Below are 18,918 nucleotides of genomic sequence, written 5' to 3' on the forward strand. Positions count from 1 at the left end.
GTGCAAGGTGGTAGATGTTTTTCCAGCAAAAAACATGAGAGGAGCCTAGAGAGGTATTAAAGCGTGACACAATAATCTCTCATATCATATCTGTCTTCATAAAGTCTGCAATGTGGGGAGAAAAGTAAAAGGGGGACAGAAGATAGAAAGTGTAAGGGTAGGAATAAGCATATTAATTTATTCCCTTTGGATTTTCAGGCAGAAAGGCTAGAGAAACACTAATAATAAAAACAATTACATGTTACTGGTTTGTTTGCTTTTGAGATTTTTTTGTTTGGGTTGGTTTTTCTTTTCACCAAAGAGATAGTCTGAAGGAGAATCACTGCATTCGGCCAACAAATAATGTTTTATTCCTTGTAGCTGGCTCAAAGAAGGAACCCTTCATCAAGGAGATGAAGAGAAAGGGACCAATTTATAGGGATATGGAGCACACACGATGTTGTTATAAAAATTAAATAGAAAAGCAATCAGAATCAGTGTCATTGTTTACAAGAAAATCTGGAAATTATAAAAGGAGACAAGAAGACTTCCTTTCAATACTTAAAGGGGGCTTACAAGAAAGATGCAGAAAAAACTTTTAGCAGGGCCTGTAGCAATCGGACAAGGGGTAATGGTTTTAAAGTAAAAGAGGAGAGGTTTAGACTAGACATTTTTTACACTGAGGCGATGAAATGGTGGCACAGGATCCCCAGAGGGGTGGTAGATGCCCCATCCCTGAAAATATTCAAGATCAGGTTGGATGAGGCTCTGAGCAACCTGATCTGGTTGAAGATGTCCCTGCTCCCTCCAGGGTGGCTGGATTGGATAATCTTCATGGTACCTTCCATGCCCCTTGCTGTCTAAAATGTTACAGATGACCCCTACATGAATGTTCCCACTTTTCTGATCTATCATATCACATTCACAATTGATTGGAAGGTGATGACATTAAATTAAGCTAAATACAAGGCACCTGTTGCTCTTTATCTTCCAGATATGTCAAGAAATTGCAATTTTATTTTTTTTAATAAGCATGTACCTTACTGATCTTTTTAAGGAAACAATGCAAGAAAATTCAAAGTGAAAACTAAAACTACTCTGCAAGAACTATGGAAGGGCATCACAACCTACCAAGATTTCAATCTGAGTTCTGGGTTAGAGAGAAACACCTCAGTCAAAAAGCTACTTTGTAACTTTGTAAACAAGTTATACTCATTTCTACAATACTGATTCAAGTGAGGTTTACCTCTGCATTCCAGAATGAAATTAAGATTATGTGTGTTATGTTGCTTTTAACGCATTTTATACAGAATAAATAGGGGAACTGGAGAACCATCACTTCTTTACACAGCTATAATACCTTTCAAGGATGCTAACACTTTAAATTTCCTCTCTTTACATTTTCAAGTATTCTGTAGGTTTATGGACAAATTACATTACTTATTCTCTCAAAACTACTGTTTTAAAATGTTTTTCCAGATTTTCCAGATTGCATATGATTACATTCATAAATACAATCGTGCAACAAATGAAAAGGGATGGTGCAGACTCCTAAATCAAAACCTAACACACGAGCTGTTTCAATCACACTGTCTCACCAACACATAAATTTGCTGAAGATTTATGTATACGTCAATATACGCAAAGTTGGAGTGCATTTATTCACTTAGACATCAATAAACATTGTTCATACAAAACTCTCTTAGAAACTCTCCCTCTTTATAAACAAATAGATAAAATATTCTTGGTGATGAAGACATTTACTACTAATTATTTAAAGACTGAATTAATTCCACCTACTTTTAGGCTCTCAAATGTGGTGCCAAGACAGGATCTATCTCCTACAATCCCTGCAAGTCTTTACATCCTCCTGGAAAACATTTTCTCACTAATTACAGAGCAAATTTGCACCATACAAAGGCATAAATTGTGTCTTAGTTTAGCGCTCACAATTAAGTACAATGAATGCAGGCTTTTTGCCCACCTTCCCCAACTACTGCAAGTTTATCCAAAAAGACAAAAGACAAAGATTTCATTGAAATTAAAACCCCTCTTCAAAGCAAAACTTAATTTACTTCATGCTTGGGAAGCTTGTTTTGAAAAATAATCCCCTATCTACAACATCAGGTTGTTAAAAGCATGTCTATGTGATTGATGAGTTCTCCAATGCACACTGGGGTGCAAATTCAATTGAAAAAAATTCACACATACAGAGGTAGCTCAGCATAAAATTAAGATTATTCACTTTAATGCCTACTTTTGCTTCACAGCTTAACCTGAAGAATGCAGCCACAAAGTTGAAAGTGAGAAGCTCATAGATACCTTCTAATTTATTTTTTATTAAAATACTTTCATTATTTTTCATGTCAACAGCTTAATCCTAATCTATCTGATGAAACGGAGTCCATGTAAATTAATTACTACTTCCTCTAGGATAAAATGTTCTGGTTTGAGCTAAAGCAGAATCAATGTTGTAACTTTTCAGCTAAGTCTCGCCTAAGTAACTTCACTTTCTGGAAGTTAACTGCATGTACTTTCAGACAGTGTCCGTCTCTAGAAGCAATAACACTTCAAATTTATGATTTTCTCCAAAGTAATGGGGCACTGGTATGCAGAAAGTCCATTGCTTACATCTATCCCTACGGAGATGAAGGCCGTCCTTGAGTTGACAGAATGCCATAAGTGAAAGGGGAGAAAAAGGGTTGCACCTGCAGGGAGGAGTGGACAGGACAGGTGACGCCAAACTGACCAACAGAGCATTCCATCCCATATACATCATACTTAGCATAAAACTGCGGAATCATGAGGGTCAAGCCCTCTTCTTTGATGGTCAGCATCTAATATGGAACTCATCTTTGCCCTGATCCCGGCTCTGTGCATACCTGAATCCAGTTCCTAAGTCCAGCTCCCACCTGCTACTGAGTCCAGCCCAAGACCTCTTCCCTATGCCTGCTCTACAGCATCAGCAGTGACATAATCACTGAGGGCAGCTTGATCTTGTATATTTGAATATATTTTATTATTTCCTTATTACTGGTATTTTCATCATCATCATCACTATTATTATTGTTTCATTAAAGTTGTTTTAGCGTCCAACCCACAAGATTCCTTCCCTCGTTTCCCTTTCCCTCGGGGTGGGTATGGTTGAATTGGGATCATGACTGCTCGTGTATGGCTGCTGATGAAGCCAGTGGGGCTGAACCAGGACAGACAACAAGCTTTTTCTAGGTCAGCTCCTTGTAGTACTCTGCTGCTAAAAGCTGTTTCTATTTATTTCTCCTCTAGAAGACCATTTAAGACATTAAGTCTCAAAGACACACACAAATCTAACCCAAAGACACACCTTCCAGAGTGTGACACCATCAGAAATATCCTCAAGGAAGGCAATGACACGTAATGCAGGACCATATGTGGAATACCCCATAGAGTCAGCCATCCAAACTCCTCTTCAGAAGGTCCTCTCCTCAAGTCATGTACGCATACAGTTGACTACAAAGTTAAAATCTTATTCTCTGAAGTTAGTTGTGTTAATTTGGTACCTTATATGCTCTTCATGTTCTCCTCAGAACAATAACCCCGATCATTACCATCAGAGATCACTACTCCTACTTCAAACTGGAGGACACTAAACCCGTTCCAGGAATACACTGCTCTACCCCATTTCTGTTTCCACCTTATTCCACCATGTAGAGGACACATGCTTTACCACTTCATCCGCAACTCTTTTCAAGGATCTCATGTTAATTTTATGGAAAATTAAGAGCAACAATACCATATTTCAAGATAGAATTTATTGTCACCACAAACCATCCAGCAATAGCTTTGAAAGAATTTCTGGGTCCTCCAAATTTCAAAAGGGGCTAAATTACAAACAAGAAACATGCAAAATGAATTTGCAAAAGTATTCATGCAAAATGCTTCAACAAAAATGTCCATCAGATTCCATCAGTTCCAATTAGCATGCAGAACTATAGATATCACTGCTCATAACATTATCCAGACTTAAAAGACACAGCTACGGCATTTGATCGACTGCCAGAACTTCTGAATTTGGAAACCAAACACAGGCAGCAACAGCTTCATGGCTTTGGAGTTTAAAAAATGAAGCAAATTCCAGAGGCCAGCAGCCGCCTAAGCAAATTATGTGTGTCCTACAAAAAAAAGTCAGTATTACTACCAAATATAATTGCCAAATGCGCCATAAGGGGGTCAACCACAGGTGTAAGGCTCCAGGCAGCAATTATTTTTGTGTGTACTGAAAAATAAATATGAAAAGCAACACTAAAATATGCAATGAAGGCGGAGTGGAAAGGCAGTACATGGAAGAAAGCTAACTATTTTTAAATATACGCAATCACAGCCTACCTTTTTAGACCCAACAACAAACTCACAGGGCAGTATGAGAGAAGAAGGGGAAAAAAAAAAAAAGGAACAAAAAAAATTAGAACGACAGAAAACAGAAACAAAATTAACAGCCACATACACATACTGAGATACCATAAACTTTGATAAATCAGTGAACAAATCCCATCTACAAAACTGTATAGAGAAAGACACATCTATAAATAAAGCCCTACTTTCTCATCACTCAGTAGTATCAAACGGATGCCTTATCAGTGTTAAAAAAAGAAAGAACCTAAGAGAAACTGATGTAAACAACATTACAATGAGCTTTTTCCAAGTAGATGTATAATCATACATGAGTACATTTATTTTTTTAGCTGAAAACAGAAATAAAACAGAAAAATCAAACAAGTGGGATTTCTTGTATTTCTGGCAAGTACGTTTCCTAGTTTCAAGTTGGTAGAACTTTTGTATCATCATGAAAAGGTGTGTTTCCATTCTTCTCAATCAGTTCCCCGTCCTCTATGAATAATGACGAAGCGCAGCTGATTTCAGAAACTTTTTGGATTGCCCTCAGCAGCCCTGTGACTACGTAAATTTTTGCCTAATTCACAGATGAAGAAACAGAGAGAGAAAAGACAACAGATTTGTCGAGATCACCCATTGGCTGTGCTTTCTAGGATTAAACCCAGGTCAGTGTCTGTAACTTCTATAACTTTTAGCTAAGATGACAACCTGTCTTCAAAACTTCTTTGGACTTAATCCCATTGATTTTCATACATAAAGTTTTCTACCAGTGTAAAAAATTCTTCTACACAAATAATAGTGGGTTTGTGTGCATTGACATCTTCATATAAAATCTGGGAATGCTACCTCTTCTGCTCATTATATCAGCAACTTACAAAAGACAAAAAACAGCTCCACTTTTCCCAAGAATGGTCTTATTTGAAATGCAGCATAATAATACAAGTTCCTCATTTGTGAACACTGCATCTTAAAAGAAGCCAATCGTGTTGCAATCATCATGCAACCAAATTAATGCTAGTCTTACTAAGTGGGTGAGAGAGAAGATCAATGCTACCTATCTATTCCTGATCATAACAGAAGTATTAATCTTAATATTTTACAATAAATTGCTTGGAGAAAAGTATCTTTTAAGACACAAAAAAAACTCAGCCCTTTTAATTAACTTTCATATCACGTGACCATAGTTACTAAGTCCTGTGTCACTTCTTAACATATTTCCACTCAATATACTAGTCCAGTTCATTGGCTCAAGGTGATGGTTACACTTTACATCTAATGACACCTTGGCTACACACTGTGAAGTTTAACTTTAATTTTAGAACTTACAGGAAAAGATATGCTTATTTAACGTACACAGACATCTGCAACTACAGCAGCAAAGACATCCGCTCTCTGTTACAAGCACAAAGAATGTTCCTTTTCTTCCATCTATTTAATAAAGAATATTTGTGCTTTTTAATCAGCTGGTCACACACTGACTGGGAGATCAGGATACATTATAAACATAACGTATTAAAAAAGGGAGAGAGAGTATATAAAAAAGAGTAAGGGGACATTTGTTGCCTTTAACCCTTTAGAAACTTCCACCTATTCTAGAAAAAGCAGTTTCATTTGACTCACTATCCCAATTTCATAATTTTTGTATTTCATTCTTTAAACTCATCACGCTGACAGACTCAAAACCAACAAAGAAGCAGAAGTTATTCTACTAGATGTTATGATACAAACATGCCTTCGGACAAACTTTACTCCTCCCTGAACAGAGTTATCCAACACAGCACCTTGCAAAACCAGAAACTGGACTCAGCTGAAGAAGGTCCGCTACAGCCCTGTATCTCCCTGTTATGACTTAATGCATGTTTTCCCCTTAATTAGGGAATCCGTCACTGCAAAAGAGATCATGCTACAATAAAAGCTGCTTATTGCAACCCAGACACTTAAATGAAATAAATTATCATTTCACATATAAAGACTTGGGCGTCAAAGGGTTGGTCAGTTCATAAACTGATATTAGTTCAACCATCTTTCATGGTCCTGAATTTCTAAGTTAAACACAGCAGCAGAGATGCATCGTGCTGCACAAAAGGTGCCTAGGAAGGTCCCTGTGCAGAGTAGCTCATGTACCGTCGGTGCACGTATTTCTAACTCCAACAAGGGCAATTGCTTTTTTCAACACAACTCATCTTTACATGGGATTACATAAATCTTTCCTTTCCATTTCAAAACTCAAAAAATATTTTAAAAAACCCATGCATTTAGAGTATTTCTCTACTCAGTCATGCAAAATATTAAACGGCATATAAAGATTTTTTAATTCATAGAATCACAGAATAGTTTGGGTTGGAAAGGACCTTAAAGATCATCATGTTCCAACTCCCCTGCCATGGGCAGGGACAATTTCCACTCAATCAGGTTGCTCAAAGCCTCATCCAACCTGGCCTTGAACACCTCCAAGGATGGGGCATTCATGATTTCTCTAGGAAACTCGAGTTGCAATTCAGCTTGTTTATGCTACTTATATATAAACCCTAAGTTTTAAACCAATCAGAAGTCCTGACTCCAGAACAAAATAAAAAGCTGAAAAACTTTCTTACTACTGAATGGGAATATTAGAATATTTAACACCTTTTCTTTGAGCAGTTCAGTGTCGCAAACATTTAAAGTATATCCATATCTAGACTTACTGGAAAACTTGGTGGTATTCATACCACCAAGCAAGCTTGTGCACATACCTGAACCAGCACTTAACCTGTATGGTTACAGAACCAGGGGCATACAGCTTCCCTCTTGCAAAGGATTCAAGCATGATATTAAATCTGTGTCAACTCTCCAGTGCAACAGCATAAAGTACCTTCTTGGATATGTACGGACAAACCATTGCCTATTATTTGAGATCACTCACAAGTTCAGAACTTCACAGGAAATACTTAGTCATGAGCTACAACACGGCCACTGCTCATAAATGAGTGATTTGTGCAAGGAATTTACTTCCCAAGTACAATTCAGAAGCATGCTATTTAGAAAACACAACTGAACAGCATAATTAATTCTAATTTTGAGATTCTTGGCCAAAACTACTTGTTTTAGTTAATTGGAACAGGAAATCTCGGTCATTTTGTTCAACCAAAATTCATCCAAACTAAAGCAATTAAAGCTGAGATTATAAAAGGTCCACAAAAACTTTATCACCCGTGTAGAGTTCAAAGAAACATTCACAACATAATTTATAATGCTAATGGAAGTTCAATAGTGTGGGGATTAATCAGAACACTGAAAGATTAGCTCAAGTGGGGAAAAGCAATGGGTAAGCAAGGCAGAGCTGCTCACAGAGAATCAGGAGCAGAGGAGAAAGGTACTGCTGGCCCTTCAAGCAGCCAGAGACAACTTAGTGTAGCATATCAAACTCATCAGAAACTTACTTTCTTCCAGTATATCACATTCTTACATAGAGATTCTAAGGCCAGGACTAATTATGCAGGCAGGGCTGATTAACATGATGAGAAGGCTTTGCAAACCTGCCTGGACAGCTCTGGTCAACCCTGTCTGGACACCTCTAAGCTTTCACACATAATAATCACTGCTGACATCCCTACTAGTAAAAGAGAGATACTATTCCCATGTATACTATGTGTTCTCATAGGGCTTCTACGCCTCTGTCTTTTCCAAGACAAAAGGAAGGTGGATGCTTCCATCCTTTGGATTTGACCGTGAACAGAACAGCAGAATCAAACAGATTTTGCACTGCCTGTAGCTAACAAGCCAGAATTACTAACCCCTTACAAGAAGTTTGTAACACTCAAATCTGAAAGCTGAACATGCAAATGATTAGAGAGGAAAGATGTGGAAAAAACAAACAAATAAAACTATAACACACACAAAACCAAAGCAAACAGTTGTGAGAAGAACAGTAGCAAAACAAGATGGGCCAAGAATATCAAATAATTAAATAAAAATGAAAGACAAGGAAAGATGCTGGACTTAAAAAGAAATGGTCACCATTTCACAGGACAAAAAAGTAGACAGAGGCTTAGGGGGGAAAAAACACAGTAAGAGGGATCAGTCAAATACTGCTCAACATAATATAAAATCATTTTTCATTAATGTTAAATGAATTTTTTTAGTAATGCTGTATATCTATAAAACACTTGAAGCTTTCCAGCAAACCATCTTTTTATAGCAGAATGTGTCAAACCTTCCCTGTGACTTCTTCCTACTATTTGATCAGACTCATGAGTTAAATATATACATAAAAACTCAAAATACCAAGTATGGCCAGACTCAAAATTAAATTATAGCAGGCATACACAATAAGACAGAGGCACAACCTTTGTTGTAATAAAGTACACTTTGTCCCTTCTAATAGGCTTATTCTAAAGGCCAAGAACTGCCACATGTTTTTTTCAAGACCTGCGAGCTGACAAAAATAGCTGCTTACCTACTGTCGGTGTCCAGACCTACAAAGTCCTTCTTCTCAAAAGGAACACAGAGGAGTGGGATCTTGTCTCCAGATTTATCGGTGGCTCTGTCAAGCCTCTTAGACTCCAACACTATGAAGAGGGATTCGATAAAATCTTCTATTCTCTTCTCCACAGTTTCACATTCATCATAACTGGGATAAAACGCCACATCCGTGCGAGGCTGCTCTGCAATCTCTCCTTGAAGCCCAAAGACAAACAACCGGGAATCATAGAGAGTAGAACCATACATTTCCTTTTGAAGATGGAATTTTTCAAAAGTCTGAGGCCAGTCCTTTGGAGAAGAGCAGTCCGTAATAGTTATCAGCCCCACAACTTTCCGGTGTGTTTGAAAATCCCCCCATTCATTGTTCTCGGGGGGATAATGGTGCCTGTAACGGATATACAACACACGCTGAGAGTCACGCACATTAACTTGACTCACTGCTGAAATTCGCTTGTAGATCCTGAAAAAGCTCTCTTCGGGTACAATGCCGATCGGCTGAACCACAACCAGGAGAGTCTGATGGTCCTCAGCGCACTGCATGTAGTCAGGAACACTCATTTTGCATCAGCTGCAGGCTAGTAAAAGAAAAATGCATATTTTTAACATTCACAAGTACATATGGTTGCTGAATCAAACCAGGCCTCAGATGCTAAACATTTCTGCATCCTGTATGTATGTGCTACAATAATAATCCCTGCTTTCATCATTTTACTGCATTTCCAACCATGCAGCCTACTGACAAAGTTAGACAGTGCACAAGGAGCATTCTCAGTCACGCACCAGTATGGCCATAAACAAAAAACATGAAGTAGGCTTTTTTCAACAAAATCAGTTTTCCATCCTCTGTGCAGCTCCCTAATGCATGAGGAAGCAGGGAACCTCTCTCCGTCACAGGCACAGAGTAAAGATGGCCAAAGCACTACCTTGGAAGAGACATCCTGTGAGACTCTCCAGTCCGTCTCCACAATACACAATGGGGAAATAGGGAAAATTCATAGACTGGCTTGGGTCAGAAGGGACCATAAACATCATCCAGAACAATGCCCCTGCAGTAAACAGGGACATTTTCAACCAGATCAGGTTGCTCAGAGCCTCATCCAATCTGACCTTGAATGTTTCCAGGGATGGGGCATCTACCACCTCCCCAGAGAACACGTGCCAGCATTTCAGCACCCACAGCATAAAAAAATTCTTCCTACTATCTAGTATGAACCTCTCCTCTTTTGGTTTAAAACAATCACCCCTTGTCTTACAGCTACAAGGGAAGCAGGGAATCTCTCTCTGCCACAGGCACAGAGCAACACTGGCCAAAACACCACCTCAGAAGGGATGTCCTGCAAGGCCTGGGTTCCCCAGGCTGCCTTAACAAAATGCCTTGGGGATACAGGGAAAATTGTGTCACAGGATGGAAACTGGCACCAAATCAGAATGAGCAAACTTTACACAGCTGTCAGTGGCCGATCAGGACAAATGCAGGTCCAGAACACTTGTTTTTGAGACGAAATTAATATTCTCAAACCACATGCAGGTTCACCCAGATGAGGCAATGCTTTTCATAGAATCATAGAATCGTTAGGTTGGAAAAGACATTTCAGATCATCAAGTCCAATCGTACCTGTCTACTACTAAACCATATCCCTGAGCACCCCATCTACCCATCTTTCAAATACCTCCACAGATGGCGACTCAACCACCTCCCTGGGCAGCCTGTTCCAGTGCCTAAGAACTCTTTCAGTGGGGAAATGGTTCCTGATATCATAGAATGGTTTGGGTTGGAAGGCACTTTAAACATCATGGAGTTCCAACACCCCCTGCAATGGGCAGGGACACCTCCCACCAGACCAGGCTGCCCTCGGCCATATCCAACCTGGTCTTGAACACTTCCAAGAAGGGGGCATCCACAACTTCCTTGGGCAACCAGTGATAGTGTCTCATCACCCTCAGCATGAAGAAATTCTTCCTAATGTCTCACCTAAATCCTCCCCCTTCCAATTTAAAGCCATTCCACTTTGTCCTATCACTACATGCCCTTGGAAAAAGGCCCTCTCCAGCTTTCCTGTAGATCCCCTTCATGTACTGGAAGGCCACTATAAGGTCTCATCTTCTCTTCTCCAGGCTGAACAACCCCAACTCTCTCAGCTTGACCTCACAGCGTATCTAATCTAAAGCTCCCCTGGTGGAACACGAGGCCCTTTCCTCTACTCCTACTGCTTCTACTTAGGAGAAGAGACCAAAACTAAATATAAATATTAGAGCTACAAATATACTTACTAACATTTAGAATTACTGATATTTACAATTACTAATATTCAGACTTACTAACGTTTAGAGCTTCTTCTCTTCCAGAACTATCTAAATTAGTTCTGTTCTGTACTGCAGCTGAGTCTCAAACGAAGATGCCCATACCCAAACCCAGCTTCTCCTCTGGGGAGAAGTTCCTTTGGGGAGGGTTGCAGCACCACAACATCCTCTAAAATCTACAACAAAAACACAGGTTTAGGCTGACACTGTCAGTTGCACCGAACAAGAAGAAAAAGAGCTGGGAGCTCAGAGAGAGGCAGCAGAGAGGAGGAGGAGGATGCACATATTCAGAGTTCCTAGCACTCAGGGTTCCTTCTCCTGCAGAACTACCTAAAAGAGCTCTAGTCTATCTAAAACAGACTGTACTGCAGCTGGGTCTCAAGTGAAGATACCCAGAGCCGAATCCAGCCTCTCTGCTGGACAACACAGCTCCTTTGGTGGGGCTGCAGTACCAAAATACCCTATAAAATCTACAACAACAACAAAAAAACCCACCTCAAAACCCAAATAAAGAAAAGCAACCAAAGAAACCCACCCCACTGCACAGCTTTAGGCTGACACTGTCGGTTTCACCAAACAAGAAGGAAGAAAAAGAGCTGGGAGCTTGGGAGAGGGGCAGCAGAGAGGAGGAGGATGATGCACATATTCAGAGTTCCTAACATTCAGAGTTCCTAACATTCAGAGTTCCTTCTCCACAACAAAAAGAGCTCTGGTCTATCTAAAACAGACTGTACTGCAGCTGGGTCTCAGGCGAAGATACCCACAGCCAAACCCAGTCTCTCCGCTGGACAACACAGCTCCTTTGGTGGGGCTGCGGTACCAAAACAGCCTCTAAAATCTACAACAACAAAAAAAAACCACCCTCAAACCAAAACAAATAAACAAAGCAGCCAGAGAAACCCATCCCACTGCACAGCTTTAAGCTGACACTGTTGGTTTCACCAAACAAGGAAGAAAAAGAGCTGGGAGCTCAGGTGAGGGGCAGCAGAGAGGAGGATGCACATATTCAGAGTTACTAGCACTCAGAGTTCCTTCTCCTCTACAACTATCTAAAAAAGATGTTGTCTATCTAAAACAGACTGTACTGCAGCTTGGTCTCAGGTGAAGATGCCCATAGCTAAATCCAGCCTCTCTGCTGGACAACACAGCTCCTTTGGTGGGGCTGCAGTACCAGAACACCCTCTAAAATCAACAACAACAAAAAAACACCTCAAAACCCAAACAAATAAACAAAAGCAACCAAAGAAACCCACCCCACTGCACAGCTTTAAGCTGACACTGTTGGTTTCACCAAACAAGAAGGAAGAAAAAGAGCTGGGAGCTCGGGAGAGGGGCAGCAGAGCGGAGTAGGAGGCTGCTCTGACCACCGGCAGCCCCGCCGCTGGGAACCCCCTTTCCCCCCTGCTCCCGGCAGCGCCCGCTCCCTCCGCTCCGCACCCGCGCTGCAAAGCACGGAGCCCAGCACGGTGTAGGGAAGGGGCTGGGGTGCCGCCAGAGGCGAGGGGAGCCCCCAGGGAGCCTCTGGGTGGGTAAGGCGGGGATGGGGGGGCACTCACAGCCGGGACAGGAGCCGCCCCCGCCTCCTCCGGGTGCCGGGACTGCGGGGAGGGGCCGGCGGAACTGACGGCAGCGGGAGGAGCGTGCGCAGCGCTGGGTGCGAGCTGCAGGGAGAGGTGTGCAAGGCATCGGGGTGTCCTGAGCTCCAGGGAGAGGTGTGCAAGGCATCGGGGTGTCCTGAGCTGCAGGGAGAGGTGTGCAAGGCATCGGGGTGCCCTGAGCTGCAGGGAGAGGTGTGCAAGGCATCGGGGTGTCCTGAGCTGCAGGGAGAGGTGTGCAAGGCATCGGGGTGTCCTGAGCTGCAGGGAGAGGTGTGCACGGCATCGGGGTGTCCTGAGCTGCAGAGAGAGGTGTGCAAGGCATCGGGGTGTCCTGAGCTGCAGGGAGGGGTGTGCACGGCATCGGGGTGTCGTGAGCTGCGTGCATGGTATTGGGCTGCCCTGAGCTGCAGGGACCCACAAGCATCCTCAAGAGCAGCTCCTGTCCCTGCATAGGACAACCCCATCATTGATACCATTTTCCTGAGAATTGTCATTTGGTTGGAAAAGAGCTCTGAGATAGAGGCAGGGAGATCTTGTGCACCCTCAGCAAGTTTGCAGATGGCTCCAAGCTGAGTGGTACAATTGTCACAGCAGAAGGGTGGGACGTCATCCAGAGGGACCTGGACAGGCTGTAGGAGTGCGCCTGTGTAAATCTCATGAGGTTCAACGAGGCCAAGTGCAAGCTCCTACACCTGGGTCAGCGCAATCCGCGGTTTCAGTACAGGATGGGGGATGATGTGATTGAGAGTGGCTCTGTGGAGAAGTACCTGGGGGTGCTGGTCGATGAGAAGCTCAACATGAGCCAGCAGTGTGCGGTCGCAGCCCAGACGGCCAACCGTGTCCTGAGCTGCACCAAAGAAGTGTAGAGAGCTGTAAGTTCTTCCCTCAGCCTCCTCTTCTCCAGAATAAACAACCCCAGTTCCCTCAGCCTCTCTTAAGACCTGTACTCCAGACCTTTCACCAGCTTTGTTGCAATTTGAAGAATTCATAGAAAGGAATAAGCGTCAACTGGCAGGTGAATCCCACCTGCCAATAGCCCTCCCTGCTGTGTGACTGGAAACACTGGGGGCTGCCACGCTTAGTAGTATCCTGAAATTCAAGAGAAATAGTTCTAGTATGAACTTCTCTCTAGGATGGTTTGTTTATTTTTAATTAAGAACGGGTTTGATTCTATCACTAGTACAACTTTAATTTTACAATTTCAAAATATACTAGAAAAAATAAATAATTGAATTTCAGTAACAGTGCAATCTCACGGTATTCTCAGAGTGTGCACACACCAACCTTATGCTGCACAGCTACATCACAATTCTGTCTCCTGCAAACTAAAGCTGTGTTAACAGCATGGAGAAAAGCCTTCAGTTTTCTGTGCTCCCGCTCCTGTTCCCTATCAGTTGAAAGCCATCTTCTGCCCAGCACAATTCTGAAGTAAAAAAGACTTGTCTCACATGTGGCTTTTTGAGGGAATACTCTACTGGAAAAGAGGAAACATACGATAATGAGATAGGACCTAGAGGTGAAGAAAGAGTCCTTGTTTTCCCAGACCACCTTAAACTACATTGTCCACTGTCAAGCAAAATGACTACAGGCCAGTCCCTAGATGCTAAGGGATCTATATGGGTCCTAAATCTGTAATGGAATAGCTGAATATCCTCAGAAGTCTTGGTAGTGTGGGAATTAGTTGATAAGTTTTGCTTCAGCTGGTGTGCATGTTTAATTATCTTGTCATATAAATCTGTCATGTATCGAGAAATAATGTGTAGACGATATCCAGACATGATGCTGAGCTGTCTAACAAGATACAGTTGGCAACAATAACCTGATGGGAGTCTCTGGACATGGTTGAATATGCCAAAAATATAATGAGCAACCTTGAAGAGATTTATATTCTTTGTTTAAAACTAGTATATATACTCGCTGTCTTTTGTAGGACCTTATGCCTTTTTTGGAAGGGCATCCAATTCAGTGCTGAATTGCATAATAAAAATATTATAGAATCATAGAATAACCAGGTTGGAAGAGACCCACCGGATCATCGAGTCCAACCATTCCTATCAAACACTAAACCATGCCCCTTAGCACCTCGTCCACCCGTGACTTAAACACCTCCAGGGAAGGTGACTCAACCACCTCCCTGGGCAGCCTGTTCCAGTGCCCAATGACCCTTTCTGTGAAGAATTTTTTCCTAATGTCCAGCCTAAATCTCCCCTGGCGGAGCTTGAGGCCATTCCCTCTCATCCTGTCCCCCGCCACTTGGGAGAAGAGGCCAGCACCCTCCTCTCCACAACCTCCTTTCAGGTAGTTGTAGAGAGCAATGAGGTCTCCCCTCAGCCTCCTCTTCTCCAGGCTAAACAACCCCAGCTCTCTCAGCCGTTCCTCGTAAGACCTGCTCTCCAGCCCCCTCACCAGCTTTATTGCTCTTCTCTGGACTCGCTCCAGAGCCTCAACATCCTTCTTGTGGTGAGGGGCCCAGAACTGAACACAGTATTTGAGGAGATACATTTCTGGGTTATTATATTTGCTTCAAAGACTTTGTCCTTTTTTTATATTTTACCAGTGAATGAGTATTTCTCACAATCTGGGGGCTCGTCCGGGATAAGCAATCCTGTCTCTGCGGGACGGGACAGCGGGAGCGGAGAGGCTGCCCTGCTGCTTTTAGCAGTCTCCAATCCTGCCCCAAGAGGAGCAGTGAACCTTGTCCGGGCGGAGGACTCTCAAAGCAAAGAAGGGGAAAAGGTAATTTAATGAATTAACAGATCTGAATTGCGCGCGGCAGCCAAGTAATCCTGTGTATGGGACCCAGGTAAGAAAAGTAACTGTTAAGTACTATCTGGGCGGCTGGGAGAGCGGGACTGAAAGTGTGTGTGAGTGAGACACAGGGTTCCCTGCGAAGTGATTGTGGAGTCCTTCTAACCGCGGTTCCATATCTCCGCGAGGAGACTGGCCGGTGAAGGGACAAAGCGAAAGGGTTCCAGGCGAACGGTGTCCCGCGGGGAAAACGCTGGAATGGGAAACAGACTCAGTAAGGGAGAGTCAAAAAGGAGAGAGGAATCTGAGGATCCCTCTTCAAGCATTCCACCCAACAGTCCTTTAGGGGTGATGCTCAGGGAATGGGGGCAAGGTAGCACCCAGGGAAAAGACAAGGGCCATGGCAGATTATAAAGGTATTCTTGAACTGAATTAAATTTGGGGCTAGCCAGGAGATGTCCTGCACAGTGCTGGTATACCGGGTACCAAAACCCAGAGTATGCCTTTGGAAACTTTGAATTTCCAGTGCCATAGGGATTCTTCAACAATAATTCAAAGATCCTTACTGATTGAAAACATACGATTTCTTGGGTTCTGGTAGCAGAGGTTACAGTTCCCACTGTCTTGTTTTTGGTAGGGGGTGGTTCTGAGTCCCTACTAATAATTGTTACAAGAATTGTGTGGCCTTTTGCTTTTGAACTCGGAAGGTATAATAAGAAATCGAATATTGATAACTGATTTTCACTTTGGTATACTTCATAACTCTGTATGTGTGTGCCTGAGATATAGCACTGCTATGAAGCAATTGTGGGTTTGAACTAAAGTTGATGGGAGGAGATGAATGAAGTGAGAATAAGTTTTGTCTTAGAATAGTTTGGGTTGCGGAGGGAAACAGGGGAGGGTTAAATATACCCCCTTTGAAGGTGAAATTAAGGAAGGAAAGTCAGCCTGTGTGTGTAAAGCAATACCCCATATCACTAGAAGGGAGAAAGGGACTCCAGCCTGTAATTGAAGATCGAATTGAATTCGATCTGCCACCATTCAGCTATTAAACTTTCTAGGGAAAAAGGGTCTTCGAGTAACAAAAACTAAGTTACAGTTTGTGGAAAAGGAAGTAAGGTACTTGGGGCATCTGATTAGTGAAGGGAAGAGGAGAATAAATCCGGAACAAATATCTGGCATTATAGCACTTACCCTTCCAAAGAGCAAAAAGGAGATAAGAAAGTTTTTAGGTTTGCTGGGGTATTGCAGACTATGGATTGAAAATTTTAGTCAACATGTTAAGTTTTTATATGAGAAATTACAGGAGGAGACTGAAAAGTATGAGTGGGCGCAGGAGGAGCAACAGCACTTTAAAGAGTTAAAACAAAAATTAATGCAGGCACCAGTCCCTCCCCTCTTTGGAAAAGCTGTTTCATTTATATGTAAATGTCGAGAATGGGATTGCTTATGGTGTGTTAGCCCAGATATGGGGGGGCAAAAGCGACCAGTGGCCTACCTGTCCAAATTACTAGATCCAGTTTCACGAGGCTGGTCAACTTGTGTACAGGCAGTAGCGGCCACAGCCTTGCTGGTAGAAGAAAGTAGAAAGCTGACCTTTGGAGGAGCACTAATTGTGTCTACCCCTCATGTAGTCAGAACGATTTTGAGTCAAAAGTCTGGTAGGGGGCTGACAGACTCCAGAATTTTGAAATATGAGGCCATCCTAATGGAGAAAGATGATTTGGTCCTGACTACAGACAAAAGCCTCAACCCCTCTCAGTATCTCTATGGAGAAACTGCAGAAGAAATGCCTGAACGTAACTGTTTAGACATTATAGAGTATCAGACTAAAGTGCGAGAGGATTTGAGAGAGAAACTTTTACCCGAAGGGGAGAGAGTCTTTATAGATGGGTCATCACGATGCCTAAATGGAAAACGTCACAGTGGGTATGCAATAATAGATGGCATACAGAATAATGTAATAGAAAAAGGGAGACTCCCTAACGTTTGGTCAGCCCAAACGTGTGAGCTATATGCCCTCAAACGAGCTCTGGAATTATTAGAAGGGAAAAATGGTACAATATATACAGATTCCAGATATGCCTTTGGAGTCGTCTGTACCTTCGGAAAAATATGGAAGGAACGGGGACTGGTTACCTCCAGGGGAAAGGAACTAGTACATGAACAGTTAATATTGGAGGTACTGGATGCCCTAAGTAAGCCAGAAGAGATTGCAATAGTACATGTAACTGGACATCAAAAGGGGAATGCTTTAGAAGATAGAGGTAATAGGCTAGCTGATGAGCAGGCAAAAGAAGCAGCACTCAGAGGAGGGGCTATTAGGATGCGAATTTTAATACCTGGTAAAGAAATGTCAGTCAAATTGTCAGTATTTGCAGAAGAAGAGGAGAAGTCTCTCCAAAATATGGGATGTGTGAAAACCCAGGCAGGTAAGTGGATCCTGCCAGATGGGAGACAAATGTTAAACAAAGCAGTTACCGGAGAAATATTCTCCAGGCTACATTCAGAAACTCGTTGGGGAAGCTCAAGCTCTGTGTGATCAGATTTTAAGATGAATCAGAACTGCCCCAAGGAAAGACTTGGGTGTGTCTCCATACGAAATGCCCTGTATGGAGCAGTAGAAAGAATAGACTCTGATAAGGGAACACATTTTACTTCTAAGGCCTTGCAATTGATATGTGCAGCCTTGGAAATATGAGCATTAGCTCTTGGAAACAGAACTCCTGAAGGTACAAAGGCGGAAATAAGAGGGTGAACCAATCCCTAAGATCAATGACAAGTACCTTAGAGACTATTTGCATGGAATAACTCAATCTCTTGCAGATTTAAGAAAGCATGGTTTGCTACCCCAAACAGCTCCCCTGGATTTCAGCCTGCATCAAATACAACCTGGAGACTGGGTCCTAGTTACTCTAGCCCCGACGTAGAAAGGACCCTTCCTGGTATTTCTGACAATGGAAGCAGCCATAAGGACTAAAGAGAAGGGGTGGACTCATGCCACTAGAATGAAGGGACCAGTGGCCCCACCTTCCAGAGAGTAGACTGTGAATCCTTTGTACAAGCAAAACTGGTTGGCGAAATCTGTAAGGACATTTACCTGTGTTACATATAATAATGGACTAGGTAATCTGAATTAACAACCTGCTGGTACTGTGGAGTGTGTTGGAAGTGGCAGCCCTGTGAAAATCTAAAAGGTGATTTTAAGTGTCACTAAGCCAAGGGCAAGACTGGGTTAGCCTCTATATTTGCCGTCAAGAAGAATCTAAAACTCCACTGTTGGCTGCAATCCAATAGGCGTTGAGTGACGGAGATATATGCTATACCAGACCTTGGCTTGCAATGGCTGCCTGGACTCTCCTACTTTGGGTTGTGCTCACCTCCAGTTGTACCCCAGGATCTCTAAATGAATGTTCTAAATGTCACCAATGTCTGCACATTAGAGGGGCTTCCAATCTTA

The 18,918-nt window shown here is 42.4% G+C and overlaps 2 protein-coding genes across 4 annotated transcripts in view; both read right to left on the bottom strand.

Moving 5' to 3' along the window:
• The window catches only part of TRAPPC9 (trafficking protein particle complex subunit 9), a 540,656-nt gene extending 527,876 nt beyond the window's left edge, over nucleotides 1–12,780 (bottom strand). For 2 of the 3 annotated variants that reach the window (XM_069854713.1, XM_069854711.1), the window contains exons 1-2: nucleotides 12,669–12,780; nucleotides 8,786–9,386 (exon numbers count right to left, since the gene is read on the bottom strand). In XM_069854713.1, coding sequence (XP_069710814.1) covers nucleotides 8,786–9,369 — 584 coding nt within the window. In that variant the 5' untranslated portion in view covers nucleotides 9,370–9,386; nucleotides 12,669–12,780. Of the gene's footprint in view, nucleotides 1–8,785; nucleotides 9,387–12,365; nucleotides 12,453–12,668 lie in introns of those variants that run through there. The other variant, XM_069854712.1, reaches the window with a different exon arrangement.
• AGO2 (argonaute RISC catalytic component 2) overlaps nucleotides 1–18,918 on the bottom strand; it is a 124,183-nt gene that overhangs the window by 23,307 nt on the left and 81,958 nt on the right. The gene's annotated exons all lie outside the window — the stretch shown is intronic.

The sequence above is a fragment of the Phaenicophaeus curvirostris genome, chromosome 3 (genome assembly GCF_032191515.1).
Source record: "Phaenicophaeus curvirostris isolate KB17595 chromosome 3, BPBGC_Pcur_1.0, whole genome shotgun sequence".
Taxonomy (NCBI): Eukaryota; Metazoa; Chordata; class Aves; order Cuculiformes; family Cuculidae; genus Phaenicophaeus; species Phaenicophaeus curvirostris.